The sequence below is a fragment of the Scaptodrosophila lebanonensis genome, unplaced genomic scaffold, assembly GCF_003285725.1.
Source record: "Scaptodrosophila lebanonensis strain 11010-0011.00,11010-0021.00 unplaced genomic scaffold, SlebRS2 tig00000085-arrow-pilon, whole genome shotgun sequence".
Lineage (NCBI taxonomy): Eukaryota > Metazoa > Arthropoda > Insecta > Diptera > Drosophilidae > Scaptodrosophila > Scaptodrosophila lebanonensis.
In genome coordinates this window covers 2,471,422-2,493,403 of record NW_022060564.1, presented here as the reverse complement: position 1 = coordinate 2,493,403, position 21,982 = coordinate 2,471,422, and the positions used below count along the sequence as shown (strand labels likewise).

The following is a 21,982-nucleotide window of genomic DNA, read 5'->3' as shown; positions in this document are numbered from 1 at the left end:
TGTATCAAAGTTTTCTTTTTAAAATGGTGGGGATATTTTCAATTGCTAATTTGAACATTTCCTAGTTCTAGAAGTTGCAAAGTTGTAGCTTTTTGTCAATGCTGAAATCAAAATACTCGTATATATGTATAGGCAGTTTAAAATATAATTATTATTATCTTATTAAAATATTGATGTGTTTTAAAGTGAAAAGAGTAGAAAATTATGATTTATACAATTGTTCTGATTGAAACTGCTCAGCATTCAAGCATTCGTAATTATAGAAATACTATATAAATCAATCAAAAGCTTTGGGGGAAAATAGCTTAAAATTCGTTTGCGTTAAAAATGCTTAATGTTTTAATTCATAATAAAAAATATATAAAACAATATGTATCTAAGTATAATATTACAAGATCAAGAAAGTAAATAACTAACATGATAGTACAATTATTTGTTAACAAAATAAGAACTGGAAGTAAAATCAGAAGGATAACTCCAAGTATTTAGGTATTTAAAATTAATAATTTATATATTAAATTAATAACTTATTTCAATAAAAAAATGGCAATAAATAATAGTACATTTTATAAAAGGAAGAAAACAATTTACATTTACAAGGGAATGAACATTTTAAAACAACATTTCCAGATATTATTTTTAAATGAGATGACAATATTTTTAAATATTTTTGAAATGTGGAAATTTGTTTAGCAAAATGTTAATTGCAAGATCCCCTCAGTTTTCAAAGAGAATATAGCTTATATAACATGCAAGCCAAGACTATATAAAACCTGCAAGACATGCCCGTATTTTGTGGGAGATGGCGTAGCGCAGCTTACTAAGGATATGCCATATGTGGAATGGTGTGTATGTGCTTCAGTGTGTATGTATATGTAGTTGTGTGTGTGTGTGTGTATGTGTGAGTGAATGTGGGTAAGTGCGTCGACATTTTCGCAATGGCGTTTGCGCTGCTGTTGTTGCTGGTCTGGGCTGGTCTGGGCTGGTTTGGCTGGCTGGTGTTGTTGCTGGCATGTTGATAGGGGTTGATTTACTGACTCTCATCTAAATTGAAGTGACTTTTGTGACATTGTGTATTGGTTGCACACTCACACTCACACACACAGACACACGCACACATCCGGATTGCTATGCAATGCGGCGGGCGGCTTAGCTGTAACGTACGTCTTGTACATAATTTAGGGGTGGAGTCTTGTAAAGCCGCCCCATGTTAAGTCATTTAGGGGCAGAGGTGGACATTTTACAGCCCATTAAGTGTTTGTGGCCTGTGGGGCCAACTAAACAGGTTAAACCCTATGGGCGATATGTAGAGCTCTCATATATGTACATACATATAAATGGTTATGTGTGTGTGTGTGTGTGTGTGTGTGTGTGTTATATTTTATGGTGCACTTTCTTTATGTATCCACTCGTTTGGCACTGCCATACACTCTGCTGCTGGAGCACAATCCTGCGGTTATATTAACCAGTCAGAGCGCAAAGTCATTTGTAGCGCCAGTAATTCACACCCACACCCACTCCCACATCCGCACGCACCGCACACACAGAGTAGACATCGACATCGACATGGACACTGACACCCTCGCACACAGACACAAATTTGCGGCATCAAGAAGTCGCATTTTTTCCTATGCTCTCCTATGCTGCACGTAATATAATGCCCGCAAACCCAACAGCCCTAACCCACCCCACCCCACCCCAGTCCAGCCCAGCCCAGCCCAGCCCAGCTCGACCACAACCAACCAACATGTCAGCTCTCAGCAGCAGCCATGGTGTGTATGTGTCTTAGGCCACGCCCACCACACAAATAAACTCACCACTGTACGCTAGGTGGCGCAGGCGCATGCCTGAAATGTTCGAAACATTGCCGAAAAATGTTCGAAACAACAGCCGGCTGTGAGATTTACGGCGTCAGTGTCAGGCAGCTGTAAATTTTCTGGCTGCTCAATGCTCATTCTATTCGAAAACTTCAACAAAATCAGTCGTGCTCCTAGCAAATGAAAAAAATTCTTTAAGCATTTTTTTCTATTTTACTTTGGAATGAGCAGCTGGAATACACCCTAAGCTGTCCCATTAGATAGAGTATACGAGAACAGGTAAGACATTATAAAATGGTTGATTGAAAACGGAATTCGGCTTCAATTAGAAAAGGCTTTACTCAATACTTTACTAAAAGCTGTTACATCTATGTATGCAGTACAGCGTTCCGACATCCCACCATGGACGGCTTCAACCCTTTCCAAGCGGGCCCCAGATCGCAGGCTTCTTTTTATAATGGCTACAATTGTCAGTGGTCTGCCAATCGGAGCTGCGGAAATGGCAGTTGCCAGCGCTTGGACGACTGCTGCTGCCAAGGCGGTTGCTGTCCAGGAGGGAACTGCTGTCCCGGCGGTCAATGCCAGCGCAACGGAATCAACTCGAATCGTCAACAGAGCTCTTCCTACAATGGACGCTGGCATTAAAGAGCTTGGCGTTTCCATTTAATGGCAACAAAAAATATAAAAAAAAAAAACAATGGCGGCGGCGATGGTTGCTATTCGCAGCTGCTGCATTCCAACGAACTAAGTTGCATAAATGAATGGAAACTTAGTGAAGTGGCTCATCTTCTATATGTAATTCTTTTTGGAATAATGGTTCGCAATTGCGGATATTATTCCTGGAAGATGAGCCCATTTACATGGGCTTGACGGACAACTGGCATTACGGACCCAAGTACCATACATAGAATGGATTGCAATTCAAATACAATCCAAGACACACACACACACGACTATTTTATAGATAACATATGAATACTACACATACTCTTATTATATTCACACACACACGCGCACACAAGTAGTTTAATGCATAAGGGAACAAAATAAAGGATAACGGGCAACACCAAATTATCAATCTACATCATTTTAAAGGGTCCGAATTAGCTTGTGTTTTTTCCCGATATTCGAAATCAAGTTTGTTTTAAGCATTACAATTTAATGCCTAATGATTTATTGATTAAATCTTCAGATTAAGCTTACAACGGATCTTAATATTGCAACCCTGATTCAAAATAATGTCTTCAGGCAATGGTGCGTACCTATTTGCCGATTGCACAGGTGTGCCAGGAATATTAAAGCCTTCAATCGAAATCACTTTACAATAAGAATGATTTGCTTCTCTTACACATAGTCTAAAATAATGCTGCATACTTCTCTGATACGCCCATTGTTTAAACACTGCGTCTGGGACATGTTGTGTAAAAAGCGCAGGAAAAGCCAATATCTCTCCATCATTGGCTAACTGGGAGGGTGTCCTTGGTGCATGCTCTCTTCATAAAATAATTGTTGATTAAGTGGAATTCTTTAACTCTACTACTTATCTCTTATATATATCTTCCAAAACTTCACTATTATATCCTGGTATTTTCTAATTATTAAGTAATTCTTGTGCTAACTTAGAATAACTGTTTTAATCTTTACTTTAAAAACACTTTCACTCCAGGATCTTCATTTTCGTGTGTCTTTATAAAAAATCCAAATTAATAAACCTACTGTAGTAGAGGAGAACCTTCAATTTCATGTGCCTTTATAAATAATCCAATTAAAATATACCTATTATAGTAAAGCAGCAATCATTGGCCTTTAAGTTTGATTAAATACTACCAAAAATTTATATAACCTATTTATGAAGAAAGTTTTCGGTATGCCTATAGCCCATTAGTTCCTAGAAATAAAAATAAAAAACAGATCCCTTCAACATTGGTTTATTTTTATTAAATTGTATTTTGCATGACGCATAAATGTTTGTATCTGTATTTCACAAACTAACAGTAAATATATATTTATATAATTTATAATAACTATTTAGTTAATACAGGTTGTTGTTGTTGTGTTTGCGATCTCACGCGTTGGACTTAATTGGCTAGGTTCGGTTTTGTTCAGAAAATTGATTTTACCTGTGCTTTTTATTTGAAATGTAACATTTTCTCTGTCAAAGTCTTATTCTTTTGGATAGTTACGTGTTCTCTTTTGTCTCGTGAAATGTTTTGCAGTTTTTTCTTTAGTTATACTTGTAAGAAGTGTATTCATATTCATTCTTTTGACGTTACTTTTCTGTGCTTCAAGTCTTTTGAAAGTGTTTTGCGGGGGATTTATTTGAAAGGCCATATACTTATTTGACAGACCTTCGGGTTGTTTGTTGCTGTTGGGTTTGGATTTCTATTACAATGATGTGCCACTAAAAATTATAGTACATAAATATTATTTATTTAGCTGTCCATTGTATATAATATTTGTAAATTATTATCAATGCAACATGTAGATTCTCTACAAAATACCGAATTTCCATTCACGACTACTACAAATTTATTTAACTAATAATTATACTCGCGCTAATGTGTATTGTTTTTGCATTATTTGTCATGTATATTTACAAAACGGTCCGGCTTACGACACGCTGTCATTCTTACGCTTACCAGAGAGATAGTTAAATAAATGATTGGATTGTTTTGAAAAGAAATATTCGAAAGCAGAAAGAATGATTTTAAATTTCGTAGGTCGCCAATTTGTTGATTGCTAAGAATGAATTGTAAACCGTAGACTGACAGCAGTGTTGGTTTATGTTTAACATTTTTATTTATTTTTAGTTTAAAGTACCTGTTCGTTTTGTTATATTCAAATTGAAAAGGCAAATATGTTATTATACATACATTTTACAATTATTTTCAGCTTTTGTTCTTTACTTTAAAGTATGATTTTATTGCTTTTTTAAGTTTGTTTCTGATCTGAAGAAACTGCCATTATTATACATTCCCGTGCATCGTTTTCTAGATTTTGCGATTAATTTCTATTTTGCTTGTGTGTGAGGTTTTTGTGTTGTGATTTGTAAAACATTTTGTGTTCCATTTATGTTTCTTTGTTATGATGTAGGCTAGTGTGTGGTTTTAATTGATACGCGTGGCGGTGCTTGTTTGCTTCTTTGTAAGTAGTATATCCATATCTTTTATTGTTGTTTCCATTTCTTCGTTTCTGCATTTGTTGGTGTTAAATGTTCGTGTTAGTCAACTACGTTTATTCATATGTGTAGCTGCTAAATTGGTTAACATTTAATTATATATTTGTGCGACTGCCTAAATATTAAGCTTTATTACTCTATTAATGCTAATTCTGCTCACAACTAATTTGCCGCTAAATCATTTATACACATAATAATTTGTTGATAATCGTATATATATGGATATATATTCGTATATTTATATAATTTTACATTCGTTTAACATTGCTACAAATTGTCCATGCATTATTTGATAAAACAATTTTAGAAAATTTTAAATAATTTCATTGAATAATAGCTAGAATACACGTAAATTATAAATATATTGCAACTGTGGGTTTTATAGTAAACATACATACATATGTATACATCATATACACAGAGAGAAATTGTAAATTATTTCATAATAAAATATAAAATCATATAACAGCCTTTAATTGTTGCTCGCACAACATCTTTTGGTTATCAAATATCAAAAGATACAAATTATATTACAAAAATGTACAAGTGTAGAAAAAATTCGCATAAATATAGTTAAATCAAAATATATGCCTATAACGTCTTTTAACAGTTACATATTTATGAACTTTTAGATAGTGAACGCAGTTAATTCGTTTGTAACATAGTAGGTACATCGGAGACTCGCTTTAGTTGTCCAAAGATACGGAGCGTAATTGTCCGTAGCATGCTTGACAGACGCGCACGGGCTTGAGAATGCGTAGACGTGAGATTTCCGATTCGAAACGGCTACACTTATTGCAGAAGACCTGACCACAATTCCGACAATGATGCTTGCGCTCGTAGAGTGTGAATCTGAGACGGAAAAGCATAACAAAACAATTAGGTTAATTAGTGTTTGTAGCAGATGTTTCAATTCCTTATTAGATGTAACAAATGAATTGGTTTTTAAAGTTATAAGTTCCTAAGTTTTAATGTTTCTACTATATTCTTACTTAACGTGACACTTGACACACTGATCGGCGCCCTCATCTTTCAGCCAATGATCGGCTACGCCGCGACCGGGCTGCTCGGTTACACTCCATGAAAATATGCGACCACGGGCATCCCCTGCGCAAAAAATAGAATACAAATTAGTTTAGAGAAATTGTGATTTTGTAGAACACTTTTTTTTTACCTACCGACATAAAGTATTTTATGATCTTTCGATACTGTTAATGCAGTAATGCTAGCTGGTTCAGCATTATCTCTGCGATCATAGGCCGTGTGCATTGTAAGCTTGGATCTAAACATTAATTGACGTTGCCATTTGAAGCCTGTGCAAAGAAAATGTGTGTAATTATTTTACATTTGCGAGTATATAATTAACCTGCTTGCTTACCCTTTCTTAGCGATTGCTCCCCACGCGGTTTGTCATTGTCTATAACCACAAAGCCATCAGTCAGACTCGTATCCGATTTGCTCGGACGAATGCTGTGCTCCTCTGCGAAACACTGAAGTTATAGTTATAAGCTCATAAAATTTTTGTTTAAACTTACCCTCATTTGTCTTCGGCTCTGGAGCATCCACAGTAGCCGATTTCATTTCGTGCAGCGACTTGGCCCCCGTTACAGAGCTTTTCCGGCGCTCCGGAGGTGGTTCAGTGAGCTCGTTGCTTGTACCTGCAGCTTCTTCCGACTTTTGCGATTCAGTACTATGGTGTGAGGCTTCTGATATGCTGCTCTCCGATCCCGATTTGGCAATGTCTGGAATATGTATATTTTTGTGTAGGAAATTGTGTTAGATGTTCTGAATTTTGTAACCATACCGAGCTGTTGTTCCGGCTGTGAGAGGCTCTTCATTTGCTTGAGGATGTCCATTTTGGTAGCTTTATTGTCCTTGTTGTCATTGTGCGCGCTTATGGACTTTTCGTCGGGTTTATCTTGCGAATTGACCTCAACTCCCCGCTTCAGCTTGCGATCGATGGGCACCTGAGTGTGCTCCAATGACCACATCTGCAGTTAAGAGGTTCAATTAATAAAGAGAAGAGTATTGCAGAGGAATCTTTTCTACTTACCCGCACCACTCCGTCCGTTGAGCCCGTTATAACGACATTCTGCTGATCCCATTCGCGTATTTGTGAGAACGCTACGCAGAGAATTTGTTGCATGCGATCCGCGCTGCCGACACATGTATTAACCATGGCCAATGGGTCACCATTGATGCTCCACACATGCAGCCAAGTAGCGGAGCAAGTCGCTATTTCGCCGGTTAGATCGTTAATGGCCACAGCGGCCACGACGCCGACATGTCCGCGCAATTGTCGCACGAAAGTGAATCGCGACATATCCCAGACAATTGCCGTGCCATCACGTGATCCTGAAACAATCACATTGTAGGCAGCACTTGCCGCCAGACATGTAACAGCATCGGTGTGGCCATGCAGGGAGTGTCGCACGCTGACACTCTTGCGATTCGTATCGAATTTCCAGATGGTAACCACGGAGCTGGTGCCCGCAGTGACAATCATCTTGGCATTGGGGCAAGCACAGGTCAAGATCTCGCCAGAGTTCTGTGCGGCCGCCTCCGACACGAAGGAGGCGCGATCTGTATCATATAAGCCCACACGTAGCGAGTGATCGGCAAAGCCCCAGGCTATATATTTCGTATACGATGGCGGCATCATCACTTTATTCTGCTCCACTGCAAAGACTGTTTTGTCTGGCTGCAATATTTGGCCCACCGGACCTTTGAGCTCTTTGATGGGTTGCAGACTGGGCTTCAGATTGTCCAGATTGTGGAAGAATAGGCGATCGGTTTGTAGCACGGTGGTATTGCCCTGTATAAGGGCGGCAGGATCAATAAGTGCGGAGTGGCGTGAATTGGACATTTTCTTGGCGGGATGGGCTTTTTTGAACAGCTGCTTGGGTATTTGGCCAAAGTTATTGATGAAACCAATCGTGGCATTCTTCTTCAGCGGATCATCAATGCTATTATCAAAAGGAGTTTCTAGGATAATTTCCTATTGGATGCGAGTGTATAGGAAACTTACTTGTAGATGTCCACGTTGCCCTCGTAGAAGAGATGGTGGAACACGTTCACAGCATCGACAGCGGCGGGTCCTTGTTGTTTGCAGCCAAAGATCAAATCAATCCACTGCAATTGAAACATATACGAGAAAAGGAAATGATAAAGAATAAATATAGAGTTGGTCGTGATAGATTGTTAATACACACCAAATGCAAATTCTGACTGACATAATCACATTCCAGGGCACTGCGATGCAGTCTAATAAACTCGCGCGGGTCCTGTTTGGCCCACGGTGGCAATATGACGTGATTAAGCGTCTCCCCATTTTGCTTAGTGCCCAGATCGAAGTTGTTGAAATTGCTCAAGAACTCTGGCAGGTAGAAGAACTCTGGTATTAATTCTTTAACATCCGCCATGTTAAGCTTGGATGCAGACAACCAGGCCTCTTTAATGCTATGGAACATGCGGTCAGCTAAATCAAAGTGTCCTCCCTGCAGCTTGAGGAAAGGTTGCGAGAAGGGTTCCAGGCGTACCAGATAGGAGCACACAATCATTGCTGAGCTATAGTGGGTGCCATAGTGATAAGGTGGTGTCTCGCCATGCGGATCGTCCCATTCCTTGAAACGCTTCTGAAACTGCTCTAAACGCTCTTCAGACTGGGCACCCATGGGACGCGAAAAGTCGCGGAATGTCTTCGGGTTGGTGAAGTCCAACTCCTCGGAATCATAGTCAGCCAATATCCAAGGAAAGACGGGATACTGCATGAGATCATTGTAGGAGCGACCTGCGAGGGTGTTCAAATGCATAAGGTATTGGAAATTGGAGATCTCGCCGCGCACCCAGCGTTGCGTCACCGAAGTCTCGCCAATTAGGCCACTAAACAGGCCCGATGTTTGCTCTACGCTGGCGGTGCGTTTCTGGCCAGCCACCGATTGCTGTGCATTATCATTGAGAGCGGTAGCGAGAGCCAGGAATCGCTGGTTCACCTTATTGCGCACCTTACGTGGAAAACTGAGTAAATAGTTGCGTCCATCCTCGGAAAATACCTCCAGGGCGATGGGTTGTAGCAAATAGCGACGCTTGTGCACTTCGCGTATCTCTTCGTAGGCGAATTTGGAACACTGACGCAACTTGTGGCTATGTGCTATTGTGCTTGGTGTTCGAGTCACAGGCCCACCACCAGAGTTGGGAATAATTGGGTCATAGGCGCCTGGGGGTAGCGTGTCTATATCACGTATCTCACGACTCTTCAGCAATGTGAAACCATCGACAATGTAGCAGTGTTCTTTGCCGAAAAGCAGCAACCCCTCAAAGGTGTCCAAACCTTGGACTCGTGCACAGCGAAACATGAAACTAATCTTCTCCTGCTCCTCAAGCAGACGTAGAAAGGTCTCATTGTCTGATGTCATCGATGTATCTTCCTCCTCGTCATCTTCTTCTGGATTGGTGCCGTCCACCGATTCTTGGGGAAAAGGTGAGGTTCGCGCAACGATACCATGTGCCTGTAAATTTGGTGAGGCGGGTGGAGGAGGCGTGCTTGATGCCTCTGCGGACTGGCTGGCCTGCAACTTATGTGGTTGTGCCTCCAACGAGGACTGCTGCTGTATGGAGAGCTGCTGTTGCACGGTATGCGTCTCGGCCTCGGCTAGAATGCGTGGCAGCTGCTGTCCGTGCAGAAAATAGGTTTTGCTATCCAGGCTAGACGCTACTTTGTATTTTAATTGACGATTATCGGCCAGCTCTAGTTCCGGTCGATAGGGATAGTGGAGGTAGAAGAGATCGTTGCGCATAGTCTTCTTGCGCATGCGATGCGGCCCCTCTGTTGTGTCTAATATCCACTTATCTAGTGTCGAGCTGCCTTCGGGTCCCCAGAGTCCGCGTTCGCGCGTTAGTTCAGTTTCGGACTGCACCCAATCCTGATAGACATATCGCTGGGTGTGCTGCAACATTTGAACATACTGCTTGCAGCGCAACTCTAGCAGATCCTTAATGAGCTGTACATGTATTCCCGTGCACTCATAGGCCGCTTCACGACTCATGGTGGACTTTGTACGCACCAGTTCATCCTTCTTGACTTTGGTTCGACTGGCAAGGCGGGTCAGCCCACCGGTTACCTTTTGTATTTTTGACTGGATTTGATTGTGTAGCTCCCAAGGAACGCGATATGAAGCCTTCCGCTCGGCATCGACATAATTGAACCACAGTTTAGAGGCCAGCTCCATTACTTGCTCGCGTGTGGTCTGCAAATCGGGTGCCTTGGAATTGGCGAGCGGTGGCGTCAATGAAATCTTAAAGACCTCTTCAATAGCAGGCTTTTTACACACGTAAAGCTCCTCCCAGACACGAAATGCGGCGCCCACAATGAGATTGCGACCTTGCAGCTGATTAAGATCCTCGTCTTTGGGTTCCGTCGTCTCCGTCTGTGGATTTACGTGCCAGGTGGTGTTGCGACTGGTCGAAGGCTCCAATATAATCTTCATGTCTGCAGTAAGCTGAAGCAGACAATAGGTTAGGCAGCCAATGAACTCCAGCTCGTGGTTGCCCGCCCCAAAGATCAGCAGGCGATGTTGTATGATCTTGTGTAATGCTTCCAATACGCTCATCTGCTCGGCTATGGATTCGGTGGGCCGGGAGAGCAGAAAGAGGATGCTGCGGTTCAGAGAATGATGTAGCTGCTCCAAAGTTAAGGAGGAAGAACGGCGCTTAGCTTGCGCTATCAGCTTGATTATAAAGTCAAAAATGTCGTGAGGGTTTCGGGTCAGGCAACCCTGCCACAGCTTGTCCACGATTCGCGCCGTTAAGTAGAAGACATTTGGCGCAATGTGTTGAGTGTGACTTTGCAGGAGAGGCACGAGGGGCAAGGCGGCTTGCTCACCCACCAACACATCGGCTGCCAGCAGATGATCCATTAGAGCTATGATTATTTCCGATTGGTATTCCACCTGCAGTGGCAGCTCCGCAGTCTCTGGCGATGCGTCCAGCACAAGATCAATAACTGGCGTGGACTTTCCATGTATGTTCAGACCCAGCGAATCGACAACTAGCACGCGCAAAAAGTCAATGATGCACTTACGCACCGGATGTTGTGTTAATTTTGGTTGGTTTGCCGTCCCAAGAGCATGGAGAGACTCCGGCGTTGGCAGCACATAACTGCTGCTAGTTCCCTCTGTTGGTGTCGAGGAGCCACTATTCGGCTCCGAGTCCACGGAGGCACGCTCTCGCACTTGCGGAAAAAGCACGGCCACCAGCGAGGTGACTACATCGCCGGCCATCATGACGGGTGTGAAATCGTTGAGATTCTGATAGAGACTAAAGAGCAGCTGTATTATTGTCTCCGGATGACTGTGCAGCCAGGGGGCGCATTCGCCACTATGCACAATGGCCCGCACCATACCCAAAAGCACACAAACAGCTTCGGGACACACATTCAACTTTGGAATTTGTGTGTTCGCTGAGACTGGTGCGCCCCAGAGAAACGACCAGACGCGATCCAAATCAAATTTCGTGTGTTCTGTTGCCAACACCTTAACAGGCTGACCCATAATCAGAGCAGTGACTAAAAAGTAAAGTTCTGGCACGTCCAAGTGATGCTGTAACAGCCACTCGAGCAGTTGAAAACCTGATAACGAAAAGAAGAACATTCAGATTGCAGTGGGAATTAGCCGTCAAATTTAAATTGAGATTGCGAAAAATAACTCTGTTATGGAACTACATCAATTTTTAAGTGGAGTGAAGTTAAAATATTATAAACAACGGTGGGGGAACTGACTGTAATGGCTTTAGCAACCATTACTGAAAGAAACCCACTCACTCACCTGGTATATTTAACGCCGCCGTTCGTACTTCGCCTGCAATTTGCGTCGGCAGGTGCTGAATGGTGTTCTGTGGCGTGGCCACAATGACCGTGCCTGTGCCATTGCTGGGTCGTGCGTTTAGCTGTTGGGCGCCTAATCCGAGAGGTTTGCGTTGCGAGACCATTTCGGTGAAGCGCAAATAGCCTCCATTGTGAGTGGCATCACGGAAGCGGATCAGGAAACTCTCGTTGGCGCAGATCACTACGAGAATGCGTACGGCAATGATGACGGTGGTGAAGTGGACGTGCGGCTGCATGAAAAGCAGCAACCAATCCATGCCCAGTGTTTTCGAGATGTCGTCGCAAATGATATAGTTTACCGTATTCCGAGGTGTAAAGAGCAGGCCGTGTAACAGCGAGAGACAGCGATTACGCAAATATATGTTCTGCGCCATGGCTTCGGCTTCGGTTGTTGCGGCATCTGGTGTTTGTTCCCTTTGTGTTTGCTTCATGCTGGGGAAGAGCAAGGCGCGCTCCACTTGCTCCGCTTTGGGCAGCTTGGCAGCCACATACTGGCCGTAAAGCAACAGATCTGTGTGCCGCGGTTGACCACCAAGCAACGTCTCCAACAGATTAAATAGTATTTCGCGAGTGGAATGATCTGTGATGTCCGTAATGATGTGCAGCAACTTGACTAGCAGCTGTAGTTCCCGCATTATCTTTACATTCTGCTTCTTTTCATTCGATTCCACGGCCAGCTCTAACAGATGCTCCAGCAAAGAGCGCAGCAAACCATTGGGAGCATTATGCCAAATCTCTAGGTCACACAGCAAGTCCTGGAAGGCTGTTATATTGGGTATGGCTGACATATCTTGACCGCTGCTCACTGTGCCCACCAGACCAAAGGTTAAATGCAGAATGTGGGAGTTGAGCAAGTGTTTCTTCTTCTTGAAAAACATGCCCAGCGTTTGATAACATCTCTTTCGATCCATTTCCACTTGAGCAGCGCGATTGCTGCGCACCACACAGGTCAGCGCCTTGACGCCTGCATACAGGGATTCGACATCCTGAGCCATAGCAATGATGCCCAGCAGCACATTGCAACCACCGACTGTGTCAATCATGGCGGAAACGGGATGGGGGCTAAACACACGCACCCCCAAATAGCCCACGACTACGCCGCCCAGTGAACGTCCAGCGCCAGCCAAATGGCCCGCTGAATTGTGCAGTATCCTAGCATGGATAGAGATAGTAATCAATAGAGAGTTAATGGGAAGATTTAGCTTAAAGTCCACTCACTTAATGGGCGTGGCATTCTCGTGAGAATTCATATTTAGCTGCTTGGCAATGCTTTTATTGTCTGCACGGCTGTAGACTTTCCGTATCTTCACCAACGTAAGCTTGGATACAGCCTTTGCGTTGAGGCCCAGTAGGACGCGATCTTCGGGCACAAGCGGTGCCAACGGCTCCGCCTGCTTGCCCAGCTGTGGTGCTTGTAGCGAGCCCATGTAGTGCGGTCCTAATTGGTAAATAGTCTGCACGGTCTGCTGCGTCAGCACATCTTCCAGCAAATGACAAACTCCTTGTTTCCAGCAGAGACGCGAGTAGCGACGCCAAATGGGCGGCGTGCCTATATATCCAAAAACTTGAGTGGCAGCAGCCAAGTTGGCGCTGGTGGCACCCGGGTTTTGTGCAATGTAATGCAACTTCTGCGTGTGCATAGGCACGCCGTCCAAATAGAGCGACAGGCTAGAGTTCTTCAAGACGGCGCGATTGAGCACTACTACTAGATTGTGCCATTGACCCTCGTGCAGGAGATCGGGACACCAAATGCGCGCAATGCCATCGTCCGAGCCTTCTGGCTCCCAGTCGCCAATGCCTGTAGAAAGTGCGAGTGGAGTAGAAGTAATTGTTGGTAAGGTTACAAGAGATTAAGAAATGAAAAGGTTTAATTTCTTTATATTTTTATTAAGATATATGCTGAAGGTGTTTTTAAAATGTACATTTCTTTGGGATTAACTATTTATGGCATTGTTGAGAAAATGAATGAATTTAAGTGCAAGTTATTTGTCCGTAACGTGCATGATTTTTATAGATCCTTGCTTTCTTATAGAAAGGATAACTATATCGACTAGTCTTACGGCTTGGAAAGTGGGTCGTTTGTCGAGCTCGGAAATTGGGTCGTTTGTTAAAATAAAAGTAATTTTGAAATAATTTGTTTTTTTTTTTTGGGTTGAGAGTTTATTTATTTTATATTGCTTAAGAGTATATGATATAGTTCCAATCTGTAACTTACTTTTGCGCGGTGTGACCAAAGTCTCCTGCGTAGATACCACAATCGCTTTGTCGCGTGCTGATAGCAAGATGGATAAGCAGGCTAGATTCTCCTCACGTGGATTATGGATGGTGCGAACTAACGTCAGGAGACGTACACAATGCGGATCGGTTTTGGGATCAGAGAATTTCTCCACACAAAACCAAGTGGAATAGCTGAGACCCGTGGGTGGTGGAAAGATGCGATCGCCTGCACCTATGCCGCCAATGGTATTGGAGTCGATTGTGCCACCTGCAGTGGCAGTGGCCTGTGGCGCCAACGAAGGCAAATAGAGACAGCCGAAGCCTTCGGCGGACATGTTAAGCTCCACGAAAGGCGGCAGAGTACTAGAGCCGTGCGCACGAAAGTCACGAGGCGTCGTCATAGACACCAATGTCTTGATGCGTGTGAGGGGAACTGGACCCCCTAACCGATATGGCTGCTGCAGATCAATGTCGTTGCAGGACAACGGCTCCCCCAGCCGCAAAAAGTCTCTGAGCTCCGTGGGCTGCAGGGCCTGTGCCGCCAGACGCTCCAATATATACTGCATGGGCACGTGCAATGGATGCATCTCTTCTGCGAGAGCGCGCCTCGTGAGTTTGAGCAATTGTTCGGCGAGTCCATTGTCGCACATAATTTGCTGGTTCCGCTCGCTACGCACCAACGACTTAATAATCTCACTGAGGTACACTTGCAACTGGAGTGCATGCAGTGGGGACTTTTCGTGTTGTACGCTGGGTAGGAGCTGCAGCATACACAGTACCACGCCTGGATGTACGATCCGGGGTTCTGGCGTCGGCTGTGAGAGGTTCAGCTGATTGGGATGCACGGGTGCGGCCAACTCCTTGCTGGGCGAACGCGAGGGCGCTGGCTCGCTGAAGAGTGTAATGATTCCGCTTAGATTGGGCGCCTCAAAGTTATCGAGTGCAATGCTGTAGAGCAGGCGATAGATAACGCACACATAGGACATCGAGTGAGGAACCTCCGATGAAAAGCTATATGTATATGGAAGAAACACGATACAAGTGTGTGAAGTGTGGATTTTGCTAAATTGAAGTCTATAACTATTAATTGCATTTTTAAACCAACTTATATGTTTTATTAGTGTTCGCTCTTACCTGAAGTTGAGTATATCGCCGCTGAAGACCTCATGGTAATATTTTAATATTGTCTGTTGGTTTTCATGCGCACCCGTATAGTCTTGCAACGTGGTGGCGCTTCCGAAGCAGCCCAGAAGACGCAGCGTGTCGCAAAGCGAGGTGGTGCAGATTTCCTGATGGAAAAACTTCGCATTGGCCGGCTCAAAGCGCATGGCTGTTGTCAATGTTTGGCAAACAATTTGCAGCAACAATATGAGATCATCTTGGGGTATAGGAGGCTCTGTTTTTTGCACATCCTCTCCAACGGTTGCGTCAGCCAAACTGCCATCCAGGGAAACAAATACGCTGGTTAAGTAGACAAAGCCGCCCACTTTACGAAAAACGGTACGTGTGCGATGCGAGTCCTTGAGGCAGCCGAGCAGCATATTGAGTATTTGTATTTTAAACTCCACCTGATATGGACTGACCCCATGCATAAGTGACAGTATATAGAGCATATCGTCATCGCCTCCAGCTGACAGTATCAGCTCACGAATAATACCCAGAGCTTGCGGCCGGCAATGCTTAAACTTGACCAGTTCGTGTACACACTTGGCACCGCCACATTCACGGAATACATTGGCATTATTGCTGGCACCTCCCAGCAAAATAGTCAAAGCTTCGAGCACATGTTTGCCGTGTGTATCGATCAAATCCTCCTGTTCCGGTACCACAACAAGCGACTCCTCACCAGCCGTTATGCTGCGCACATGATCTCCATAGCGATTTAGGCAGCCCACGAGAATTTCCATGATACCGAGCTCCCGATAGACATCCTTGAAGACATTATTGTGCCGCAGAATGTTGAGCAACGTTTTCAGGCATAAAATACTGCACGATGTCGAATGATTGTTCTTTAGTAGCAGTGACAGGCTGATCAGCTCCTTGCAGGGCACAAAATTCAATTGGAATACAATAAACTCTAGCAGATCAAAGAATTTCTCCTGAATTTGTGGACCCTTGTGATGAATGCGCTCCGCAAATGAGCTGAGCGTATTTTCCGATTCAAGTATAAAGTAATTAGCATTCTCCGAGTGGTAGACGCGGGAAATTGCATCCAGTATGGTGCAACAAAGCGCTGGTGTTGTTGACTTAAGGAAGACCGTTTGGAGCACTTGAAATGCATAGATATTGCGCACGCAAGTCTCACGTGAACTCGCCTGTGGCAGCTGGAAATTTTGCATCTTGAAGACAGTATTAAATTGCGCTGGCGGTGGACGCAGCTCGTAAAAGCCGCACATGCACAGCGATGAGATCATGAGGACGAGATTGCGTATGGCGGCCTGAATTTCCAGTGAGTGGCTGCGCGTTGTATCAAATCTGTAAATAAATGAACATTAATTGATTTAAAAGAATAACAAACTAGTCGTTTATCAAGCTTACTTGAGCAAAAAATCACTGAGAAATACGTAGCCTTGCGAGGCGCGAAAATCATCCATTAGTATCTGAGATACTTGACTAGAATCCTTGAGGAAGCAAAACACTGTGACAAACATTTCAACAATTTCCAGTGGATTGCCAAACGTTAAACGTTGCATATTGTCCACGCATAGTGCCATACAGCCCTTGGCTAAAAAGTTAAGAGGGATATTATAAAGAATTAAGCCTTTTTATGTTTTAAATTAAATTAACATCTTAACTAATAGAGTAAATAGAGTGATTGTAAATAGTAGACTATGTGAGGCTAAGAACATTTAATTTATTTAGTAGATCTGATAAATAGATTTCTGGTTATCGTATTCTCTTTGTCGTCTACTATCATAATCCAACGACCAATCATAGTTGAACTTACAATGTATATAACTGACGACAGCATCGGTGAGACCATGTCGCGATATGGTGGTCAGTATTTCGGCTGCATTCTTACGCCACACAATATTGTGCGTGGGACAGGGCGAAGTAATCGCTGAGAAGAGCAGCGTTAGGTCATCCATGCGTGCCAGCTCCTCGGCGGGATATGGATACGAGCATAGCTTGACAAGTAGCTGCACAAACACCTTTTGTAACAGCGTGCGACGTTCATGTGCATTAAAATCACTGGCGCTCTCGCCACTCAGAGGCGGAGGATCATCGTCCACATGAGGCAGATCAAAAAACAGATACAGGCACTTGACCAGCGTTGAGGGCACCGACGCCGCTGTCATTACCTGGCAGGGAATAGAGAGTAAATTTACGTTACATCGATATGAACAGACAAAATCCATTTGATTTGTACCTGTATTAGCGACACATCGCCATTGGCTAACAAATTTAAAGTTGATAGCAACATCCATCCGCTGCTCGTCTCCTCTGTCGTTTCAATTTCCAGAAATTTGACTATAGCTATAGAAGCAGCTTCGGTGCTCTGATTGGAGGCGCGTTTTCGTATTTCGCTGACCATAAGCCGTGACACCTGTTGACAAAAAGCCACCACATCCCAAAACTTTTCGCTCATGTCATTGGCGGGGCAGCTGCTGAAGACCTGAAGGTAATCGAGAAAAGTATTTGTTGAAAAATCTATTAAATGATCAAACAAAATTCGGCTTTGTATAACACTAGAGAACAGAAGCAATAGGTATTTAAAAGCCTCATATGTAAAGTTAAAAACGTGCCAGTTCATAAAATAATTTAATAAGTACATAATTTAATTTAATTTTGTAATTTTCTAAATTGGTTCTTAGCCCTTTAATTTAGATATAATTTTTTTTTTGAATTTAATATTGTTAATTGGAATTTTAGCCGAACTGTGTATATTTTCCAACACCTTATTTTATTTATTTAATTACGTTACACTGTTACCTACCTTGCAAAATAGGGGCAGCATTTGATAAAGTTTGCCATCGCGCTCCTGTTCGCTTAGCGGCTCCTTGGGATGTGTGTACTCGTTGAAGAGTTTCTTGAGCGTCGCTAAGCTCATTTGTATGCGTGCGTCAAGCAGGGCGGCGGCATCCTCGCTTTGTGACGTGTGGAGCGTTGTGCGTCCATTGGCGGCGGTGGCGCCACTGCTGCCGGGACTCGCCTGACTGCTGGAGGAACTGCCACTCGATGGGGGTGCGCTTGCAGCACCACGCAGCTTACGCATGACATTCATGTTGTTGGTGTTGTGGTTCCTCAACTGCTTTCAGACTGCAATGAAGATAAATGGGAATGTTTTGGTTCAGCAAATCCCATCATCGCACATCATTATTAGTTACGGCAATTGTTTTCAGTTGTTGTTGTTACTGTTTTCAATTAGCGCGCTTAGGCAAGCGGCGCAAAGTGTTTATTGCTGATGATTCACACGGGCTTGACAATTACACAAACACACACACACACACACACCCTCGTACACGCAAACGAACTCACACAATTGCGGGGCATTGTCGGCTACTTTATTTGCGTTTTAAAGCTTTTGTTTACAATTAATCGAGTCGTCGCCGCTGGAAATTATTGCTGTTGAAAATAAACCAACCGCTGAATTCTGAGAGCGTAGGCAAGTGTGTGCCTCTCCCACTGTGCCCGCATAGGTGTCTTCTTTTTAAACAGGAAACGCTTAAGTGTGGGCGCTTGTATATGCACATACATACATACATAAGTACTGTAAAAATACACAGAAAGTTGAAACGTCAGCAGAGCTGCTTGCAATTGTTTAACCGAAAAAGCTTTATCCGACCGTTTGCTCGACTTTCGCCACAAAGTTCAACGGACCCATGACCTGTTATACGTGCATTTCGCAACTAAAACTACATATTTTTCATATGTATATATATAAATGTGGCAGCATATGGAGAATGCCGTTGAACTTAATAATATTTGCCATATGGCCTTCAAACTGTTAAATACGCCGCGAGTGCACTTTTCATTCGAACGCAAAGTAAACATACACAGAGAAAAAACAGCTGTTTGGAGCCACAATTGCGATTTATTTATACAGTGCTTTTTTTTTATTTGTGCAACAAGTGAAGAGATATACTCAATAGATACAAACTCATTCAGCGCACACCTGTTCGTGCTTACTATTACTATTAAACTGAACAAATATAGCGTTGAGCAAACGTTATCAGCATTCCAATAAAACTGGCACAACTAACGGCAGCGGGCGCTCGTTCTTTTTTTTGTTTTCACACTACACACACTACTTTCTTTCGGTTTTTGTTTTGCTCTCGGCAATCGCGCTGCTACGACAAATTTTATTGATTTTTCTCTTGCGCTCTCGCTCTCACTCAGCAGCTCTGGCCAACGGAGCACCAGCGCTCCATATAAAATGAAAAGCAGAAAGTCAATTTTTCCACAGGCATATTTTGCGTGCTTCGCATGCACTCACTTTTATCATATACGTATTGCATTGTTCTTTATGTTTTCAAACAGTTCAAAGCAATTACAACTATTGAAAACACTTTTAAATCGCTTTTATTAAAGCACATAACGCAGACTAGACCTAGACATTTAACACTTGTAATATCGATGTCTGCTCTCGCGAGACAAGCGATGTGCACAATATGACAACGATAAGTTATATCGATATGTGTGCAGCCTAGTGTTGGTAAACAAGGGCAAGATGTGTTGGCTTGAAATATGAGGCGTTTTGTCAATTCAGAATTGTAGACGAAAAATATTCATTTATTTTCCTCGCGTTGAGCGAAGAGGTTGTTTTCTTTTCAAATATATTATTATTTTGCGTTTTTAATCTTTTTACTTGCAATATCTCTCAAGAAACACTTCAAGCAACCCAGCCCATTATTTTATTAAAATTTTTGTTGTTAAACAAATAATTTTATTTAAGTTTATAAATATGATTTTTCACTTGCAATTGCTCTAATCAAGAAACACTTCTGGCAGACCTGTGTGTTTATGGATTTTGGTATGGTTATGATATGGTTATGGATATGGTTATTTTTTTTTTAATTTTTGTTAAATAAATAATTTTTTTAATTTTATAAATATGATTTTTCACTTGCAATTGCTCTAATCAAGAAACACTTCTGGCAGACCTGTGTGATTATGGATTTTGCTATGGATATGGTTATGGTTATGGATATGGTAATGGATATTTTTCATAAGATTCTTAAATCAATTATTTTAACTCTAATCAAAAGACATTTGTTTTTTTTTTCCAAGAAAAATGTCGGCGCTGATTTTGGCTCTAGAGGTTCATAGATTTAATGCATAGTAGTCGGAATTACATAGGAGCAAGCAACAAAAATAGTTATAGTGGAGTTATCGTACTGAAATTTTTCCAGAGCCTTTTATTTGTAGTAAGATGCAGTCAAGATCGGACAACTATATCGTACATATATAGTAGCTTCCACGTAACTGACTGACAGTGCACTATCTGTAGCCAAAGAGTTCTTGCTCTTCAATTTTATGTGGACCCATTACTTTAATTTAAATTGTTTCAGTTTATTTTTTTGAAACTGTTAGAGAGACAACCAATTGAGGGAAGGGAAAAGTGAAGAATTTGATGACAAGAAAGGAAGGAATGGAATTTATTTATTTATATAATTCATTCAATTTTTTTTTTATTGATGTGAAACAATTTGTATCAGTTAATATAACGCTAATACTTTCTACACTAGATAAAAAGAAACCAAACTTAAGAAAGTATACAAAACAAATTATAGGGCTTAACATAAAAAGTTGAGTACAGAACCGCCGATTGTCTTCTCTGGAGACTCGTTGTTGTTGTAAGTCATTCTTCAGCGCTGCTTCTGGCCAGAAAACGAGGTTGCTGAGAGGTTAATTGTTTTTAATAAGTATGTAGTATCAACTACTAAGTATTTTCTCGGAAATGACAAGTCACAAGGCATAAAACTAATGATGAATAAATACATATTTAATTCCTTACAATCAAGGCTCTTGGGTGTCATGCTACAAATATAGATACGACTATACAAATTGTTATTGATGTTCCGGTGGGTTGCTGCTCTTTTTAGGTGGTCTCTCATCGTCCGAACTAGACTCTATGTCAATTTGCAGGCGTACCGAGCTTGAGAACAATTCCACGGATTCTTCCGAGTCAATTTCTACAATATATGAGTCTTCTTCAAATGTTTCCATTTCGAATTCATCTCCGATACTTCTATCCGATCTAGATGAATGCAGATTAGTCATGGACCGATTTTGTGAATGATGGGAATGTGCAGCTTCAAGTGCCTTCGGTTCTGCGTCTTGGTATTCAGCCAATTCCCGAAACCATTTGCTATGATTGCGCAAGAATTGATCCACTGGTTGCGATAGGAAGTACACTTCAGCTGATGTCTTGGCCATATAATCACGATACTCATAGCCAGTATATGTCATGGAAACGGCGCCCTCTAAACTCTCTGCTCCTGTTAGCTCAGCAGTATGGGGTGCTTTCGTGATTATCTCCAGCACAAGCAATGCGTGTATTAGATACATGGTACCATTTACTATAGAGGCAATGCTCTGCTTCTTACATATGGCAAAGAAAAAGTGCTCCAGTTCCTGCTTATCTCCCATAAATGTCAAATGGAAGTCGATCTCCGCATAGTACATGATCACACATCCGCAAATATAGTGAAGTACAGAGCCCGATGACGTTATGAAGAACTCACGAAGCATTAGTGTTCGTGTTTTGACGAAAATCCTCAGTATACCCGTCATATTTATTAACATATAGGCAATGAAGGTGCCACAAAACATCAGGTTATGGGGCAATGGTTCCTCTGAATAGAGTGCACCTCTTATATGGTAGTACATGCAAATGCTGCCTATGACGAGTTCGAATACTTTAAAAAAAAACCATACCTGATTCAT

The 21,982-nt window shown here is 42.4% G+C and overlaps 2 protein-coding genes and 1 long non-coding RNA gene across 4 annotated transcripts; 1 reads left to right on the top strand and 2 right to left on the bottom strand.

The window, feature by feature from the left end:
• Positions 1-1,949: 1,949 nt before the first annotated feature.
• LOC115626490 lies at positions 1,950-2,888 on the top strand. Its single transcript, XR_003995600.1, has 2 exons — positions 1,950-2,096; positions 2,198-2,888. It is a non-coding gene; the product is annotated as an uncharacterized LOC115626490 (long non-coding RNA).
• Positions 2,889-5,325: 2,437 nt separating this feature from the next.
• Positions 5,326-19,633, bottom strand: LOC115626269 (WD repeat and FYVE domain-containing protein 3). 2 transcript variants are annotated; one of them, XM_030521583.1, is made up of 18 exons: positions 19,530-19,633; positions 18,030-18,352; positions 17,463-17,708; positions 17,040-17,394; positions 16,631-16,817; positions 15,227-16,567; positions 14,091-15,103; positions 13,094-13,673; positions 11,817-13,027; positions 8,208-11,620; positions 8,024-8,127; positions 7,049-7,961; positions 6,800-6,986; positions 6,531-6,737; positions 6,374-6,475; positions 6,174-6,308; positions 5,988-6,102; positions 5,682-5,847 (listed from the first exon to the last, which is right to left on the bottom strand). In XM_030521583.1, exons 2-18 carry the CDS (start codon positions 18,315-18,317, stop codon positions 5,682-5,684), a joined length of 10,563 nt encoding a protein of 3,520 aa, XP_030377443.1. In that variant the 5' UTR covers positions 18,318-18,352; positions 19,530-19,633. The 2 variants fall into 2 exon arrangements, with proteins under 2 accessions (XP_030377444.1, XP_030377443.1); XM_030521584.1 differs by lacking the exon at positions 19,530-19,633 and having other exon boundaries at positions 5,326-5,847; positions 18,030-18,317.
• Positions 19,634-21,103: 1,470 nt separating this feature from the next.
• LOC115626568 lies at positions 21,104-21,982 on the bottom strand. Its single transcript, XM_030521947.1, has one exon. The coding sequence runs from the start codon at positions 21,980-21,982 to the stop codon at positions 21,104-21,106; it is 879 nt and encodes a 292-aa protein (XP_030377807.1).

Coding starts and splice junctions, on each gene's coding strand:
- LOC115626269 (XM_030521583.1), bottom strand. CDS start 18,317: ATGAATGTCATGCGTAAGCTGCGTGGTGCTGCAAGCGCACCCCCATCG. Junction 17,709..18,029: donor TGCTGCCCCTATTTTGCAAG/GTAGGTAACAGT, acceptor GATTACCTTCAG/GTCTTCAGCAGCTGCCCCGC. Junction 6,738..6,799: donor ACAGCCGGAACAACAGCTCG/GTATGGTTACAA, acceptor TACATATTCCAG/ACATTGCCAAATCGGGATCG.
- LOC115626568 (XM_030521947.1), bottom strand. CDS start 21,982: ATGAATCAGGTATGGTTTTTTTTTAAAGTATTCGAACTCGTCATAGGC.